This window comes from Diorhabda carinulata, chromosome 2, assembly GCF_026250575.1.
Source record: "Diorhabda carinulata isolate Delta chromosome 2, icDioCari1.1, whole genome shotgun sequence".
In the NCBI taxonomy this organism is placed as follows: domain Eukaryota; kingdom Metazoa; phylum Arthropoda; class Insecta; order Coleoptera; family Chrysomelidae; genus Diorhabda; species Diorhabda carinulata.
Genome location: NC_079461.1, coordinates 8,764,488 through 8,784,066, shown reverse-complemented (window position 1 = coordinate 8,784,066; position 19,579 = coordinate 8,764,488). Strand labels below are relative to the sequence as shown.

The following is a 19,579-nucleotide window of genomic DNA, read 5'->3' as shown; positions in this document are numbered from 1 at the left end:
ATGAAAATAGTAGTCGAATTTATTTTCCAGTGTTGTTAAATGGGATTGGGCCAGATCGATAATTAATTGCCTATTTTCAATTATTGTATTATGAACCCTTTGAAACGTTTCTAAAGAGTTGTTACTTAGTTCATTCTGCCAAAGTTCCAGTTTATTTTTGAACCCTTGCAATTTGTCGGAACAGGTTAATCAGTTTTTATTCGGACCTTGCATTTTTCTATTAAGTTCATTAAGATGGTCGAAAATGTCAGCCATATATGCAAGTTTGGCGATCCAACTGTTATCTTCGAAGTGCTGGCCGAGTTCGGGCATATTTTGATTTAGTAAAAACTATGCACTTCACAGCGAAGTTCAAACAATCTAGCCAACACTTTTCCTCGGGATAACCAACGTACTTCAGTATAAAATAATAAAGATTTATATTCTGAACCCATTTCTTCACAAAGCATTTCGAAAATTCTTGTATTTAAAGCTCTTGATTTAATAAAATTCATAATTTTGATGCATTCATTCATAGTTTTTAAAAGTTGTTCTGGTAAATTCTTCACCATCAATACTTCCCGATGTATGCAGCAATGTGTAAATTGTATTGCCGGATTTTGTTGTTTTACATAGGCAACAAAACCCTTTATGTTACCAGTCATTGCTGCGGCGCCATCAGTACAAATACTCATGCAGTTACTCCATTGTAGATTATGTATTTTGAAGAAATCATCAGTTACTCGAAAAATATCCTCTCCAGTAGTTCGTTCGGAAAGTTTTTTACAAAATAAAAAATTTTCTTTTATGCAATCTTCGTCAACAAAATGTACAATTGCAATTAATTGTGCTTGATTTTTAATATCCGTTGACTCGTCAATTTGAAGAGCAAAATTGTTAGCTGCGATCAATTTCAAAATAAGCGTGTTCAAAATATCTGTTGACATGTCGCCAGCCAATACGCCAAGCCTTTGAAAATATGATATATCCTTTTTAGCACAATTCGGATGTTTTGAAGTTAGATGGCGATTTAGTTTACTGGGCACCATTGAGTCGTTTGTTAATTGTTCGTTGCAAATTACACATAATGGTTTCGGAGCCGCTTCATCGCCGCACCAATAAAAGCCATAACGAATGTAGTCTTCGGAGTATTTTCTATTCACAATCTTTCTTTTCTTAGCAATACTGCTTGTGCAAGGTTCATCATCTTCTGCCGGAGAAGTAGATTGTTTTCCAAATAAAAATTTATCCATATTGAAATGGGCACAAAAATAAATCACGTTAATAACAAACACGAATGGTTAATTTATAAACTTCTGCGACTTAATTTATAGGGGTAAGAAGTGATCTGGTTGTATGTGTCCAGTAGAAATTCGTATCTAACACTGACAATATTATATTAGGTTCGTTCTAAATCCTAAACAACGCTGTCTGCTGACTATTGAATTCTGCGCAATCACTATTTTTCAGGAACAGTCGATATAAACATTGTGCAGGTGGTTAGGAGCGTTTCTATTGGTTGTGATGACATTTTTAGCTAGAGCCGTATTCGCAAATTTAATCTACCACAATACAAGTTCGATCTAGTTGCTACGGAGTTTGAGCTCTTGTTGTAACATTGTATTTATGCTTGAAAATGTAAAGTTTTCAGTACCACCCAGACTACAGAGTCCATCTTCTATTTACTTCTATTGACATCCATTTCTTCTATTGTGTGAATACATTATAGCAAGTGCTAAACAATTGTTATTTTATTTATGGTTTTGCATTGAAATATAGTAAGTATATACAATTCGTTTTTATAAATTGTAAATTTGTATTAGAGTACATTGCATTAAAATAAATATGTTGTGTAATTTCAAGCGGCGGCACACCTGTGTTTCAGCGGCGGAGCACTGTTCTAAAATATCGATGGCATAATATTTTCTATTCTATTCTTTCGATTCCTTGTCACATGTCGAATTTAAATGATCCCAACTCTCATCTCATCTATTTGCAATCTTTTCATCTGGGCGGAAAAAGTAGTATACGTTCCGGGGGAGAAAAGTACGGTTTGGCCTTGATTTTGTCACCCTACCCTACCGATGAATATCGGGATTTTAACGCTTCATAATATTCATTACGTTCAACTCACAGTTAAAAATGATATGACAAATGAAAGGCCAACAGTTTACCTAGAAGTTTATAAGTGTTCAATGAAAATACGATACACTTTAAGCCTATAGTCGAATTCTTTCCAATCGTTGATGAGGTGCGTTCAGTAAATATTGCAACTACTGCTTCAATACTTTTCTCAATTTCGGAATGTCGACAAATATTTCTTGATCAATCCCCAAAAGTAGAAATCACACAGAAAATCATTTGTGGTAAATAAATACGTGCTTCTATAGCAGCGAGAAGTTTGTATATAATTGAAAGTCATAGTTGACAAATCTAGTTAGTAAAAAGTAACTAGTTAATTGTTATAAATAGTGACTAATTCTAGTGTAAGTATCATTCAAAAAGTCGACACAGGAATCACTAATTCGCGACCAGCTTCTCGACTCCGTTTCTAGTGTGATTAACAAGAATAAATGGCTGTTTTGATTTATAAATAAGTCACAGGATCAAATGAATTAGCTCTCGTATGTAAATCACTTTGCACTCAAAGGGAATGGCTTATAACTAAGTGAGCTTTCTTTTTGTCTTTAAATATCCTAGAGTTTATTTTCTTCATTTCATATACCTACATACGTTTATTCTTTTGGACTATAATTTTAAGTTGGTATGCTTCAGTTATTAACTTAGCACTTCAGGTTTATTTATTTACAAAGCCGTAAGTTGGATAAGAGAGCTTTCACAATTATCTTACTTAGGATTTCGATAGTCTCTGTAACTATAATGAAGAAAATAGAGAGTGAAATTATTAGAGGTAGACTAGATACTGGAATACTATAAAAAGACATATAATATAGGGAATGCAATAAAAAAGTTTACAGGATCACTATTGCTATATAGGGGAAAATGAAAAAATAAGAAAAGCCTGAACTTTGATAAAAAACAGGAAAGCTTGAAGAGACTTTGAAATATGAAATGAAAGCCCTAAATCAGTGATGGTATCAAAACTTCTTTCTCGTTCTATATACATAATATTAAATCATCATAAAAACTTACCGATCAATCCTTTGTTATCCTTTATTGGCATTTTCTCTGTGACCACTTTGAGTCGTCCTTCAATAATTCCAATAAGAGATTCTCGAGGAGTTGTGAAGTGAATATTAGGGGGAATGTAACCAGTTTCAAAACCGATTATACACTACGAATAAATGAAAATGTTGAAAGGATATAATTTACAAGCTTGGTATATGCTTAATTTATATTTTCAAGAATTATTTTATGAATCTTTTGTTTATTTTCAAATGTATAGAAACACGAGTAGATCTTGCAATTTCTCTAGGAGCTGGGCAGCTCGGATAAATATCTGCCTTTGAAGTATTGATGAAACAGAGTCTGGATCGCCTAAAGGTATATTATTTCTTTGTGTATTCAGTCAATTATCCTAAGGATATGCTTGGATGCCGACTTTCAAATGTGTGAGTAGTACACTACGGCCGTACGAATCTGAGACTTGTAGAGGATTAGAAGCTTGGCTTAGAGAGGGTTCAAAGTTTTTGTGAAGCTGCCTCAGCTCTTTCAGCCCTATGATTATGCCAGAACTTATTGCTCAGGACAAATAATGATAATCGTGATTTTTATGTCCAGATAATACCTGCAGTAGAAATTTCAACCTTTCTTTTAAAAGTAGCAACCTGGGTATTTGTTGTGATAAACTCATTTTGCTTCCACTCCATACCAGGATGTTTTCAATATCGGTATTGATGTGTTGTTGTCTACGAGATTGGGCGTCAGCCAAGTTTATTGCGGTGCCGAATTTAAACAGTGTGCTATCGTCGGCGAACCTATAGATCGGGTAAGCTGTTTTATCGAGTAGATTATTGATGAACAGGAGATAGAGGCTAGGTGACAGAATGTATTGCTGGAAAAGACTAGTATTGACATCAAACAAATCTGTAGTATATCTATCGAGAGCGACCTGGATAGATCAGTCTTTGAGAGAGCTACTAAGCCAGTCAATCGGTGAGGACGATGTGCCAAACTCTGTCAAAGGCCTTCGATATGTCCAGAGCTATAGCTCGGGACTCCTCTTATTTCTCTATAGGTTTTAAGTACCAACAACAGCTTCAGAACTATAAACTTTGGAGGTATGCGGAACCAAAAAGAAGAAACAGGGCCCAGCTCTGGTTATCTTATGGATGACTTATCAACTCGATTTTCTAGCTACTTAAAAATGGTTTGAACAGTGCGTTGAGAGTATGCTTTATGATGATTATTATTCGTCTCTCATTTGACTAAAAATTGTATAGCAATATAAAATTCACTCAAAAAAGTCCACAATTGTCTAAACTTACTTTCGTAATAGAACATAATCCAGAAGCTGGTTCAGAGTGTCCTATATTCGATTTTACAGAACCAATTAATAATGGATCTTTTCTACATTTTCCAAGAACTTCGTCGATACTTGTACATTCTTCAGGGTCTCCAACGAAAGTACCTAAAAATAGAAAGTTTAGCAGCCGTCACAAGTTGTCTCAAGCGTCGCAACTTAGAGAATATATAAATTAAATTATTTCATTTTTGATGCAAATTACATCTGTGATTTTAAATAATAATTTTATCAAATTTCACCTATATACCAGTCCCCGGCCTGATGGAGGTTTAATCACATTCAAATGACTGTTGTCAAATCTTTAATCCTTTTCGTCCAACAGTTTGATAGAATTTTTTAAAAGTGAATAATATCTTAGTTTGTATCAACAGAGAAAAAAGAACTTTCGTGCATTTGAAGAAAGGCTATTTGATTATGGATTCGTGGTTTTCATAAATCGTTCATAAATTTCATCAATGATTTTGGATATAAAATAATTGTGGAATTTATTATATTTATCATGAAATGTCATGAAATATGTATTTCTCACCTGTTCCATGAGCTTCTAAGAAGCTAAGATCAGCAGGGTTTATTCCGGAGTCCCTGTAGAATTCTGTCAGGAGATCTTTCTGTACCTCTCCAGAAGGATACGTAATACCAGTTTCTTTAAATCCATCACAGTTGGTTTTGACATAAACAATTTGTCCGTAATTTCTTTTCGCCACTTTCCTTTTTTGAACAATTATTGCACACATTGTTTCAGACCTAGCATAGCCATCGCCTGCTGCATCAAATACTTTACAGGTACCGTCCAGACTCAATACACCTAACCTGAATTTTTTTGAATGGATCTTATATCAACAACAGCTCTAAGTATAGGAATTGTTTGTTTTTACCTGGAAAATTGCAATGATACTAATGGATGAAAACACATATTGGCTCCACATATAATAGCGGTATCAACTACTCCCAGTCTCAGATCTCTAAAAGCGTTTTCTAATGCGGAAAGTGAACTGCTACAAGCAGTATCTGCTATGAATGATGGACCTTTTAGTTTTAAAAAATAACTGATTCTGTGAGCTATAGAGGATCGAGTACATCTGAAAAATATTGAGCATTTATTTAATGAATAAGAATGGATGCTTTAATTTTATGCTGACCTTATCTTTCAAATTTTTATAACGATTTGGATACTACACTATACAGTATATGTTATAGTATTTCTATTCTTACTTGAAGGACCAAAAAATACGGTAAAAATAACATAGGATACTGCCGCCCTCAGCATCGTTCTGTTGTATCGTGATATTGTTGCAATAAAATAGTTATTCATGTAACAAGTGTGTAAAATAAAAAGGCCTTTTCTTAGGAATTTCATACAATATTTTTTCTACTAGCGTAAATTTTATCAAAATACAGAGGTTTAATGGTAATTTTTCGTTACAGGAAACTGTAAAGCTTTTATTGATTTCTTATAATAGTTATTTATGATACAAGTGCGCCAAAGTACTTCATACAATATTTTATCTACAACCACATTAATAAATACTTTTTCTCAATTATATGTTACATAGCGTCAGATTAATTCTACCCCCTCGCAACCCAAAAATATAAAATTTTATAGAAAATAATTTGTTTAGAACAGAATTATAAAGAAATATTTGTGATAAACTTTTACTTATGACGTTATAGTTTCTATTTTTGAGGTTGTAGGCGCCCCAGTATCGAGGAAATCGGCAAGTGTCGAAATGGGCTCTGGCTCCTCTAGTGCAGAAGTTTCTGGTTTTGGCATATCTTTAAATTCTAGTTTACTGCTAGTATATCTACACTTGAATCAGCGAGTAGAAAAACAGACGATCGCCTAAAACAGTCACCTGTGTTGTCCTTGTGGGCAAATTGAAATATTGTGCTATAATGGATGGAATCTTCTCAATTTAGTGAATACCAATAGGTTGTTTGGTCGTATTAACATACGAAGGTGATAAGTTTATGAAATTTACTCATATCAATGTTTAAATTTGAATTTACGGTAGTTTTCAATTAATAATGGGACCATAACGTTGATGCTTTCCATAGACATTGGCTTGCCTTTTTTTAGAAATATGAAATAAGAACATTTTCCGAGTAATTTTTGATTTTCTTGATAGTTGCAACAATTACATTGACATTACATTACATTTGAATTACATTGTACGCAATCTCTGCTTCACGAGGTGTGCAATTAGGTTCTTCTTCCATGTTTATTTTGCTTAAAAAAGTATTTTATCAATCAAAATTTGAAAAATATTTTGCAACATGATTATCTCTTTTAAAAAACATTGTACTTTTTCGCACGCTTTTTCACGTATTTATATGAGTTTTCAAATGATTAATTTAAATGGTGATCGTAGTTAAAATATATTATATATTAAATTTATTGATATTTTTGAACATTTAATAATAATAAAGATTAGAACAAATTATTGAAACAACAGACGAATTCAATTATTAACAATACTAATATTAAAGGTACACTATTAAATATGTCAACTTTTTTCTTCGGCAGACATAAATGCCACCTATAAATAGTTTTTTTGCCACAAACTAGCCCTGGTAATAAAGAGATGAATTTGTTAAGGATTTTTATAGGATAATTGGGTCGAATTTTGATTAAGATGTGTTTTTGCTATCAACAACCTATGTTAGAGAGGAAACATATAATTTAAATTATTCGCCTGTTGAACTAATTATACACTTCGTATTTTCGGAATACACGGGTCTTGTTCGATCGTTATAGTAGGGGAGCCCAAGGGGAGATTTCGGGATTCACTAAAGCGTGGCAGATTAATATACAGGGGAATACCATGTACCTGGTTAAGTACCTTCACCAAATATGAGCTCCATATATATGGCTGCCCGTGAAGGATAAAGGATAAGATTAATAAAAAAAATTCTCGAATGAGTTAATTACATCCTAAAAAGTGTATATTTCACTAATCTAACAATTTGGAAGTGATGTAAAGAAAAGGGAGGGCGACAAAGCTATAAAAAAACGTTGTCTCCACATTCTTGAGCGTGATTGATTTTTTTTTGGTATAGTAGAAATAATTCAAGGACGACGGTTTTTACTAGTCATAATAACAAAAATTCATCGATAACGATTAATACGTGCAGCCGCGTGATGCCTATATTCCTTTCTCCGCTTTTCTATTCCTCTCTCTATTCCTCTCTACCTATTAGTATATATGTAATTCTCCTATACTGACAGTTGGTATGGGAAAAAACGTTACGGTGCCGACAATATTTATTTTCTCTCTCATTCGCAAAACCGAGCTGAAATCTCGGGAATAAAAAAATCGTTGCCATTATATCTTCCACTTACAGAACAGCTTCCACTTATAAAAACTGTCCATATAGATGTATTACATATGTACCTATTAGTCTCTAACTCTGTCCCCACTTTGGTTTCTGTTGCCATAGCATCATCACAGTTGATCACAGTTCGTTCGTGGCATAATATTATTTAAAATGTTTTTGTAGGTTTTTGGCTTATTTTGTTATTTAAATATAACTTATGCGCTTTAAATATTAACTACGAGAGATATTAGCATAAAGCGTGTTTTTTGTGGTGAAACTACTTTGCAAAAAACGATTAAATTTACTTTAGAAACACCAAAAAAATGAATAAATATTTTAGATTATAGTTGGAACAAACCGGTTTTCCGAAAGTCATAAAAAATACGATAATCTCGAACACGTTATTCATAAAAAAATGTTGTTAAATATTTTAGAAATTTCTTGTTAAAGAAACGCAATCTGAGGATGAAATCGAGTCAGAAGAGGAAGATAATAATTAATTGACAAATCTATTAATTAATCAATTAATTATATAAAATGATGTTCATTAGCATTGTCTTGGAAATTATTTTATAATAAATACATGTATTCTACTTGACAAAAACCACTTTTTTATTTGCATGCTATTTTTTAACTTTTCATTTGATTAACTTTGATTAGGCCAATTCCTCCAGATAATCGTCAAATTAGGAGAAAGCGCGTCTTCGACATAAAGATAAGCCATATACATCTTAATCTGATGCGCTGGAGTATTTCAAATTGGCGAATTTTTTGGCATATTGTATTAACGGCGGCGAGTTTGTGTCACATCCAAATCGTCAGATTATTATATTAGAGCTTTTTTTTAGGTTCACTTAACATCACCTTAACCTACTATTAACGCACGCATTAAAAATACGTAGAAAATTGATGCTATCAATATATGACGCGCTCGAGTATGTTTATGCAACAGTTTTTCTTACATTTTTGAAAATCTGTAGCCACTTTTCCCACGGATGAAAAGGTATACATTAAGTAATATTTTTTTCATTTTATTATCCAAACTTCGCAACTCAATAAATCTATGACGTTCGAGTAAATCCCCATTTAGCATCGAGGGCTCCCCTACAATTATAATCAAATTATTGCAAACAGATAACACATCGCATAACAGCCACTAAACAAGTCAATTTAAAATATTAAATGCTGACATCTCGCATTATAACATTGATTATAGTTTCTTTCTAAAATGAATAACTCTACGCATCCGGAAATTGTGGTTATTGCCAAAGCAACATCTATCAATTTATTACCTTAAATATCGAGGTAACACCACAATCAAATATATGAATAGATAAAAATCATTAAAATAAGTAGTTCAAGAGCCCGTGAACCCCAGATCTTTGTTATTTTATGAAAGTTGAAAGTTGTTAGCACATGCTCCAAATACAGGTAAGAATGATGAGCCATTATGAAGTTTGGGTTACCGTACCTGCTAAAGGCGTGTAGAATACCGATGTACATTCATCAAATAATAAAGGGTAATATTTTGATATTATCTTCCAAAGGTTATTAAAAATCTCGTCATTCATTTCTAGACACTTGACAGCCCCTTGCCAGACACTCGTAATATTCGTTTAATCATAATTCTACTCACATTATAGTATAAAAGCTGATTTTAATGTATAATACTTGGGCGATAATAAGAATATGTTTCCTCATAAGCCAGATATTTTCAAACCCTTTCCAGACAAGCATTTAGTGTAGTTATAGAGCGAGCCTGAAGCAAATTCTATAAATTCTAAAAATACTGTTAAAACAAATGAAACGATTATGCAATACCAGGTGTATCGCATGTGTCGAAGTTAATTATATGTCACCCATGTTCAGCTTCTCAATCAACAAGACCTCAACCTCCCCAGGTAGCCGTGGACTTGAAGAATTGAGTGAAAATGTTAATGCAAGCACAGAAGTAAATAGTTTGATTCAAAGTTATACCAGAGTTGATAGTAAAAGTAGAAGTGAGTGTTTTTTCGAAATCGGCAGTAAAGTGGAACATTAATGCCAATAGGTCGATAGAAATCAGCAGTGAAATCGCTTTTTAGTGCGTAGGCACTATTTAACAAAAATTTCCGGAAATTATAAATCTTCGCCCTCTTAGAAGATATAGGCGAAATAATGAAATAAATATCGAAGAATATTCGAAACTGTGTGATTTTTTCAGACGTCAACCAATGATATCAAAAACAATATAAATTCATCCAGATGATGTATAATTCGCAAGAGAGGTAGGAAATACATATTACGTGAAAATTGAAAGAAAAGGGAAGAATTTCTTAATATGACAATACCTTCATTTTATTTAAATTATAAACACGTCATGGGCATTATAGAGAAACTTTGTGTTAATAAATTTGGATATATGGGAAAACAAATAGCTACTTAAAGCTAAAGATTGCAAATCTATACACCAGGCATAGCTTCTGTAGGTCTTCTGCCATCTTCATTGTTGGTTTTTATTGTTTGCCATTAAATAGGTATTATATTTGTCAATGTGTTGTATTTTTAAATATAAAATATTTTCATCTAAAATAGATGAGAACAATTTTAACGGAGGTGTGTAATATGACATAATATTCGGGAATGATAAGAATAGTAATTCATTCATTTATATCAGTTATCAGTTATATCAGTTTAGCAGTTCTAGCTCTTTGATACTTTTTGAAGTTCTGTAAGTAAGAATAGATATACTTTATAAAGCAATCGTGTCCCTGTGCAAGGCTTTGTTACCAATATAGACGTTGAAATTTTATTATTTCATCTGAATATTCCAATTATGGTAAGAAATCCCACGAAACTGTTGTGTAATTGTAATTTTATAGATTTTAATGCTTTGTTATTTGACAGGAAATAACTACTCACCCAGAAAATGCATCTTTTCGATATTTCACTTCACAATACATATTATTTACTTCCGTTTCACTAAAACAAGTTCCAACGTAAACACCGGAATTTGTGTTTTTTAAATCTTCGAGATTTAATCCAGCATCGAAAATGGCTTCAACGGATTTTTCAATAAGTTTTCTACTCAATATGTCCTGTGCCTCACTTTGATTTTGATGAATACCTAAAAAAACAGAAATTGAACGTTACTGACTCCCATATGAAAAAATTGAAATGCATAAGAGCTTTTCGAAATACCGTCAATGGTCGCCGTTAAGAGTCTATAGCATTTAGATCCAAAACGACAAGAATAAAGAAAAATCAGTAAGCATTTTTTCAATAGCACTTAATGCAATAAATGCATTTTCAAATCGCACAATTATCGAATCCATTAAATATGTATCAAAAATCATTATATTAGATATCAGTATGAGTACTTTACTTTATTGCTTGGTTAGTTTTATCGATTTTTAAAAATTATTACATACAATGAAGTTTCAAAACATCCTTTATTGAAATACAATAACAAATGTTAAAATATATTTTCCAGTAACAAAAATAAATAGTTTTGTATTCTAAAGATTAGAAAGATAAAATGCTGAGTATTAATCTAGAATATTTTTGTAGACTATATTATAAGTTTTTTCTTTAGGTACAAATATTTGTAAATTCCGGGCATTAGATACACGTGAACACGCTATATATAGTTGGCCATGAGAGAAGCACGGTTTTTCTAAATGACTCCTGCTACCTGTTATGTCTGCCCTTGAGCTTTGGTTATAGTAACAGCAAAGCTAAGCTTGACAGGAAACTGAACTCTTTTAAATTGAAAAGGAAGGTCAGTTGGAATAATTGGAATCCGAGGTATGACAACACTTTCTCCCTTGCGCTACCTGTTAAAATAGTATCACCAAGTATATTCTGCCCCAATTTTGTTAAGCGAAGCCTTGTTCCATTACATAGCCGAGGAGCATCTATATTGCGCATCAGCATTACTAGTACATTTACTTTTAAATGAAGTTTATGTGACGATACACCTGACAGTTCAAGGGAATTTAAAAACTCGACAGGATATGAAGTACTTAGTTCCGTATCCATAATTGAATCCATCGACAAATATTCCTTCATTTTTCCTTGCACATATTTTAAAATGTCGGTGTTAATCTTATTAATCACTTCATTTTTTGGTATTAAGGCCCGTGACGAATTTTTAGATAATGTAGATTTACGCTTCCGAGGCATTTTTAAACAAACGCTTTCAGTGATAGTCACTGAAGGGACCATTGTACTTAACCTCAAAAATTCCAAACAACCGAAACTATAGTCAATTGAATTGAATGTATAGATTGCCTTGACCGTCGGTAATATCGTACATCAATAATATAGTATTTAGGGTTTCAACTACATCACTGTATGTTAGAAGGCGCTGAAGTAGTAAAATATTGATATTTGTTGGCATTTATTTTTTAATTTTGTAAAAAATATTTTTTTTTAATAAAAGTATAATATGTTACTTCTAGTACCTCCCAGAATAATATATGTACAAAGTTTCATGATAATTCGACAAGGGGCCATCCATAAAGTACGTCACACGTTAATGGGGAGGGAGGGTATCACCGAAGTGTGACATCGTGTGACAAGGGGCATGGGGGGGTCAATAGTTTTGTGACGTCACATGTTAAAATTTAAAATACTAAAACGCAAAGTTTGGATGTGAATTGAAAATTTAAAAAATTTTATGAAATGTTGGACTTTATGTTGATTTTATTAGATTATTATTTAATAAACATAAGTAAAAAATGAAAATAGCTGTTTTCTCTCGATTATTTTTAAATACATACATAAATTTAAAAAATGTGTGACGTCACATCAGGAGGGGGGTTATAAAAATGTGACAACCTGTGACAAGGACAGGGGGAGGGGTTCAAAAGTCCTAAAATTCGTGTGACGTACTTTATGGATGGCCCCCAAGTAGTTTTTGCGTGAAAGCGTAACAAATATCTACGCTTTCACATTTATAATATTAGTAAAGAAATTATGTTATTAAAATTATTCCGAGAGCCGACGAAATGTGATCTAAGCAATGTGATGGCAATTGCTCGAATGAAAAAGTCATTTCCTACCGGACCGAGAACATTGACAAGGAAGAAGAGGAGAAAAGAAACAAATATTGCTAGCCTGTTTTTTCGAAAATATAGAGAAAAAGATTCACAGATAATGCCAGTTTAGTTTTTCCTCCCAATCATCGTCGTCGGATTACCACGGTGATAAGAACGGTAAAATATTTTCAGTGGATTGAGTCACATTTAATTCATAATTAAGAAGAATCGTCGTTAATAGTAAGGGACAATGCGCCTTATGATTAGTAAACTTGCAGAAAAGCAACCTTTTAGTTCGTCAAAAATATATGAAATTATCACTTGGTTGAAAGCCAACATTGTTGAGTTTAATGAAAGCCTCTCAGAACCTGAACTATCACATATTGCTCAAATGAATCAAAAAGGAAATGTATACGTCATTAATGAATTATTCAGAAAATATAGGCAAGAAGTTTACCATTGAAAATTTGATGCCATTGATTTGGGACCACTGCAAGACGTTTATAAGTATATTGGTAGAGACGAATATGGTAGTGAAAGGGTCTGGAGTATGTGGAAAGAGGCATTGGAAAATTGTCTAACAAATATTTGGGCTTATTGTGTTAGACATACCGAAAAAGTAATTGAAGATTGGTTTACTCGAGAACGAAATTTCATTAATATAATATTGAACTAATGATAATAAATACTGGTGAATACTTTGAAGCATAATTTTCTGCTGTATTTCAACACTTAAATATTCTGCTATCAACGTTACATGAGTGTGAATTCACTAATACTTCTAATATAAATCAGTTTATAAATTTTGATTTTTTATTAATTAAGAGGATACCCAGTCGATAGATTAAATATTACTCTACTTTTGTAAACAGAATGAGATACAAATAATTGCAAATGATTTTTTTTATCACCAATTCATAAATTTGGAATTGGAATATTAGTAACACCGATTATTTCTACTAAACTGACATAAATTTTGATCATGTGAATATTGTTGCTCACATATTAGGCACGTGATAGAAAATTTCCACTGTTTCTACTGCAGTTATTATCAATGTTTTGAGCATTGATATAACCCGTGGAGCCGGTCCTGTACTAATATATTAATCGAATCTAAAATTTGGTGAATGCGCATTTGTTCGCATCCTGGAAAGTCTGCCTGATTACACTATTTTTTTGGCGGCTATTTCCTTGTATTTTTTGTGGCTTCTTTAAATTATGTTGTGAATCGTTTTATAGAGACAATTTCTAAGAAGGCCTTTATGTTTACTTACGGCAAATTAGATATTTCCAGGAAATCGAAGATTCTGAAAATGAGTATCTAACAGCCGGACAGAGTTAGTAAATAATTTTATCGAAATAGTAAAAACCAGATCAAACAGAAAATTTAAATAAAGTAGATAATATGTGATTAGTAGCAAGCGTGAGTGAGCAGTTTATTGATAAGTAAGTGTTAGTGCATGAATAAATAAGATTCACCGAGTGTATAAATTCACCCCATCGTTTTGTGATTTCAAACGTTTTAAATAATTAAGAACATTATCTTAATATAGAATATTAAATCCACCTATTAGTTGCTATAGATTTAATTTTTGTCTAAAGTATTCTAAAAATTGACACAAAAATCTCAAATTAAATAGACTTACCGAAAAACCCTGCATCATATTTATCAACCACGGGGATAGTACCAGAACATTCAGGTATTTGTGGATGTTTAAAATCCCAACGTATAGTTGGTTGTACCATGTTGACTTTGTTGAATAAATTTTCTTGAAATTCATATACATCATGTGAATTAGGAAACGTTCCTGCCAAACCTAGGAAACAAATGATTCACGTTTAATAATTGTTAGATCAACATGTGACGTGATGAAGTTGCAAGTGGATTGAAGTTAAACGAAACGGTTGGTCCGAAGTAGAATGAAGTAAACCTGGTCATCAAACTGATGACTATATTCAACTATCTCATCTTACATAAAGTACCTTAGTATAAATAAGAAAATATAAAAAATTACAGCCTCAATTGAAATGGATTCAATTTATAAGGGACTTTCTAATGATTAGCTTTTTCCAGTTAATTTCTCATTTAATTTTTATCAATGAGTTATGTGCACATATTTTCCAAACTCTATCTCCATTTGTCAGCCCATTGTTTCCAACTTACAAGTATTAACGCACTCTCTTTGTATAGATCATTTACTATTCTGGTAATTTACAAATAAAGAGTTGGATGTGGCGTCGAGCGGACACAGTAAAATAGTTTTTTTTTCAAATTACGTAAAATTCACCTGACACGGTAAATGATTTCATGTCTTTGCTTTGGTGGTAGTTATATTGACTATAAGATGGACACACCTCAGGAAGGTTTGATGTTAATCTTGGTGTTCCATAGGGATTCATTTTATTATCTCCTAGTTTTCTCCTATACATCAATAATCTATTCGACAAAACTGCCGAGTCGATTTATGACTGCAGTAATTATAGAGAAGGCTTGCAATGTAGCTCAGGATTTGGTCCTGACTGGACATTAAATATCATCATCAACGCAAATTTGGTCTTGGGTGTTGAGGTTGGAAGCAATATGTCCTGACATATTCACGTAGCCCCATTAGCTAGGGAAGTTTCAAAAAAACTTGGAGACCAAAAAGCTATATATCCGCAACAGCTTCTAATCCTCATAATGCACAGATTCGTCCATTTTTAGAATTTATAGCACATTTGGAGCTCGGCTCCCAAGCATGCTCTGAGGATGCTTGAATCAATACGCAATTCGTCTTATAGGCGATTCAGATTTGACTAAAAATTTAGACAGCTTAGAGCATTTGAAAGAAAGGCTAGACTAACACATTCAAAACTTTAGTTATAAAGTTGTATGTATCATCAACAAAATAATTATATATTTATCTTATTCTCATGATTTTGTATTGACAATATTGGTAAAACTGGGAGTGTAGAGTGTACATTTAATTCTATTATCATATTTACTTCACCATTTTTGCTTACGCTTCTCAGTCAAAGTGAAATTAGACAAGCTATTAATAATTTATTTTAATTGGAAATAGATATTTCGGACAATATTATCCATACAATTCTCGTAATATGAATTTTCGTGCTTTTCAAATCTATTGATCAATTCTTTCTAAGCTTTAAACAAAATGGAAAACATTACAATCACAATATTTTTATGTCCATATTTTTAAAGTTCGTCAATGGATCTTATTCACTGCCGGCTTGATACGTGGGTTGAATAGATTTGGAAACTAGTGTAATTAAATTGTCGTCTTTGTTAACAATCGTTTTCGGATGTTATAGTTAGATTACCATTTATAATTATTTTGTCTTGAAATTTGATTATATTACAATATTATGAATATTTATGGAATACGACATAAGCTTCGTTCGCGGTAGATAATTTGAACACTTCCGAATGTATTCTGAATTTCTTCTGAACGTGTCAAATGCACATGCTTTGTTCAGAATATATTCTGAATATACATTCAATCACGAACCTTTCATGAACCTCTAAAATTATAATTTTATTGCAAAACTAGCTAGGAGAATACAATGTATATAACTATATAATTCATTGGACTAAGATTTATTTTTGTAAGTATAAATTGAACTACTACATTTTTTTTAAATTGCAACTACGTAGAAAAACACCTAGGTAAGAGGTTAGTCCTTGGTAATATTGAAAATTCTTACGCAGGTCCAAGGATACATTGGACGTATTCAGAATACGTTCAGAATGAGGAATTTGTGCTCCGTGAACACAGGATTTTTAATCCTGAATATAATTTCGAATGGTACTGTGGGTTGAGGACTCAAAATAAAACTGTCCAAGAGTTTTTTAAAATGCCAACGTTTCGATCTTTAATTCGATCTTTATCAAGGCTAAAATGACACTTTTCAACTAGAAAACATTTTCAAGGTCGTCACTATCAGCAGAATATTTTCACAACTTAAATTTACCGTTTTCTTATATGTACCAACAGTTGACACTTCGATTGAGATTGAAAAATCCAATTTCTACCGTGTATTCCGAATTAAAAGGTTGAATTACTTCAATTATTTTTTAGAATGTCACTAAAACTTTTATTAGCGCTGTAAAATCTCACCTGTAATCAATATTTCTTCTCCAGCGGAAACATTTGACATGAACTTGCCCTGGGTATAGTTGTAATCTTCGTTTCCGCTTCTATTTTCTTCCATGGTGATGCTATAAAAGAAGAAAAATATCATCACTTTCTATGGTTATTTTTCCGATTACCGTATTATTTTTTAATCAAATATGACATGAGCAAATGAACTACTTCAATTGATGATTCATACAAATATAACTCATAATTTCTTTTATGCTGTGTTCTTTTATAGTTGCAAGAGCTTTTTTGATGGAAAAATCAAAACAAACGATTGCAATTATTGATAAAACCTCGTTGAAAGAAAAAAAAATATCTGGTTATTATGATGGATGATTGTAATTTATATAAATATTTCCCAAATTAATTTAGAACTTAAAATCAAGTGGAATATTTTATTTAAGAGAATATTCCAACAAAATAAAATTAAAAGTACAGTTGTTTTAATTAACAATATTTTACCTAATCTATTTTAGCAGAAAATTTAATATATGCAGGAAATATTCAGAATTAGAAATCAGAAGCGATTTATTGAGAAGTGTTGTGATTGACTACTAAGGATACGTTTATTATTATACATAGTGAGTTTTATCTATGGAACTCCTCAATTATCTCGGAAACGGCTTGTACGATTTTTATAAATTTTTGTGTCTTGTGATACGGCCGACATTATGGTGGTATTTACATCGTTGTCAGATCTTTACTTCTTTCCGGAAAAATAATTAACTTTGTTATTTCAAATAAATAACTCTGTATATTTTTAGTTTCTCGAAATTATTGAGAAATATTCATTATATTTATATAATCGTCTCTAAACCTAAATGCTATAATTTCGGAGTTACGTTTGCGTTATCTCCACCGAAGTTAAATAATAGATTTAGGTGGCTATGACTGCTACAAAAACAAATTTGACGTTTCAATAAATTATTATTGTTGAAGTTTATTGAAAGTCACAATGGATCAATTATCTGAAGAATAACGAATTGATATTTTAATGATATTGGGAAGTCAACAAGAAACGCGTAATATTTTTAATAATTTATATCCTAACCGAAATTCAATAACAGGATCTAAGGTGAGTAAATTAGTAAACAAGTTCAACGAAACTAGGTCTATGGAAGATTTATACAAATCAAGGCGCAGAAAAACTGCATCAACTAAAAACAAATCATTAGATGTTTATGTCCTGTTAGAAGATGATCCAACCTAGTACGAGTACTAGACAAATATCCAGGGAACTTGATATTTCGCATACATCCATAATGAAAATTTTACGTGGTAATCAATTCCACCCATACAAAGTAACGTCGGCTCAAGAGTTGTCAAATGACGATTTTGATAGACGTGAAGAAAAATGTTACAATCAAAACGATCCAATTTTTTCAAGTAATATTATGTTTTGCGATGAGGCCACTTTTTGTATTAATGGAAACGTAAATTGTCGATACTGGTCACGTATGAATCCCATACCCATTATCCCGAAAAACTGAATGTATGGGCTGGAATTATTGGCGACAAAATAATTGGTCCTTTTTTCATTGATGTTAACTTGAATGGTCCGCCCTTTTTAGATTTATTGGAAAATAGTATTATATTTCCAAATCCAAGTATGTATCTTTAATTACAATAAAAAAAAACTTAATAATAATAACAATATTCCAAACCGCACTATGCGTGTGTGATGAGGCAATACCTAAATAATGTGCTTCCCAGAAGGTGGATTGGATCACCCGACATGAATCCTTTAGACTATTTCCTGTGGGGTCACTTAAAAAACTTTATAAATTTATAAAACAAAACCTGCCAATAATCAGGAATTAAAAGATAGGATTACCAAAGAGATAAGATGAATTGTTCAATCAGGGATGTTAGAAAATGTATTGCAAAGTTTTAAATATTGCATGGCTTGTTGATTGAAGTAAATGGAGATCATTTTGAGTATCTGCTGTAATCGACTTAAATGTATGTTTTCTAAAATTCGTAATTTTTCTACTTCACAAATGTGGATCTACTTCTAACATGACACAAACATTTAAATATTTACACTTATTTATTGCATAAATAACTCTGATAGGACAAACTTTATTATTATTTTTTAAATCTATAAATTCATTTTAAAACAGATGTGATATGTCATAGGATTTAAATACTTCTGTTGGATATGTAGCACTATTATTTCAACAATTTTATATATTTCAACTAGAAAAGAGTAATCTAATTATCGTATGTCTAGTATTTCAAAAATCGCCCGATTCTCTCTAAATTCAATCAATATGTCCATAGCTGTACATAATACCATAATAAATTATGGTTGTCGTCATGGAAATATATTTCTGTGCCTTCATTATATAAAATTAAAAATTTATGAGCATTTTTCTGTCGTAAACATTTGTTAACAATGCAGTAGACTGACGTTATCTATGACCTCGAAATAATAATCTCAATGGTACCCAAATTGCTCTATATTGACCTCAGAGGTCGCTGGCGATTTGAAGGCGTTACTTGTAAGCAAACAAATAGTAGGGAACTGTAGGATGTAAATAGGAGTTTATCAGACTCGAATTCATTCATGTTTTTGAATTTGAATATTGATTAATAAAAACATTATCTATTTAATCCCAACTACAGATATCGTTTTT

The 19,579-nt window shown here is 31.9% G+C and overlaps 1 protein-coding gene across 1 annotated transcript in view; it reads right to left on the bottom strand.

The window, feature by feature from the left end:
• Nucleotides 1–19,579, bottom strand: part of LOC130903917 (fatty acid synthase-like) — a 72,218-nt gene that overhangs the window by 49,588 nt on the left and 3,051 nt on the right. Inside the window, exons 2-8 of the mRNA XM_057816304.1 lie at nt 16,920–17,020; nt 14,448–14,618; nt 10,682–10,886; nt 5,341–5,544; nt 4,995–5,275; nt 4,428–4,570; nt 3,133–3,274 (exon numbers count right to left, since the gene is read on the bottom strand). Of these exons, the coding sequence (XP_057672287.1) occupies nt 3,133–3,274; nt 4,428–4,570; nt 4,995–5,275; nt 5,341–5,544; nt 10,682–10,886; nt 14,448–14,618; nt 16,920–17,013 (1,240 nt within the window). The 5' untranslated portion in view covers nt 17,014–17,020. The remainder of the gene's footprint in view (nt 1–3,132; nt 3,275–4,427; nt 4,571–4,994; nt 5,276–5,340; nt 5,545–10,681; nt 10,887–14,447; nt 14,619–16,919; nt 17,021–19,579) is intronic.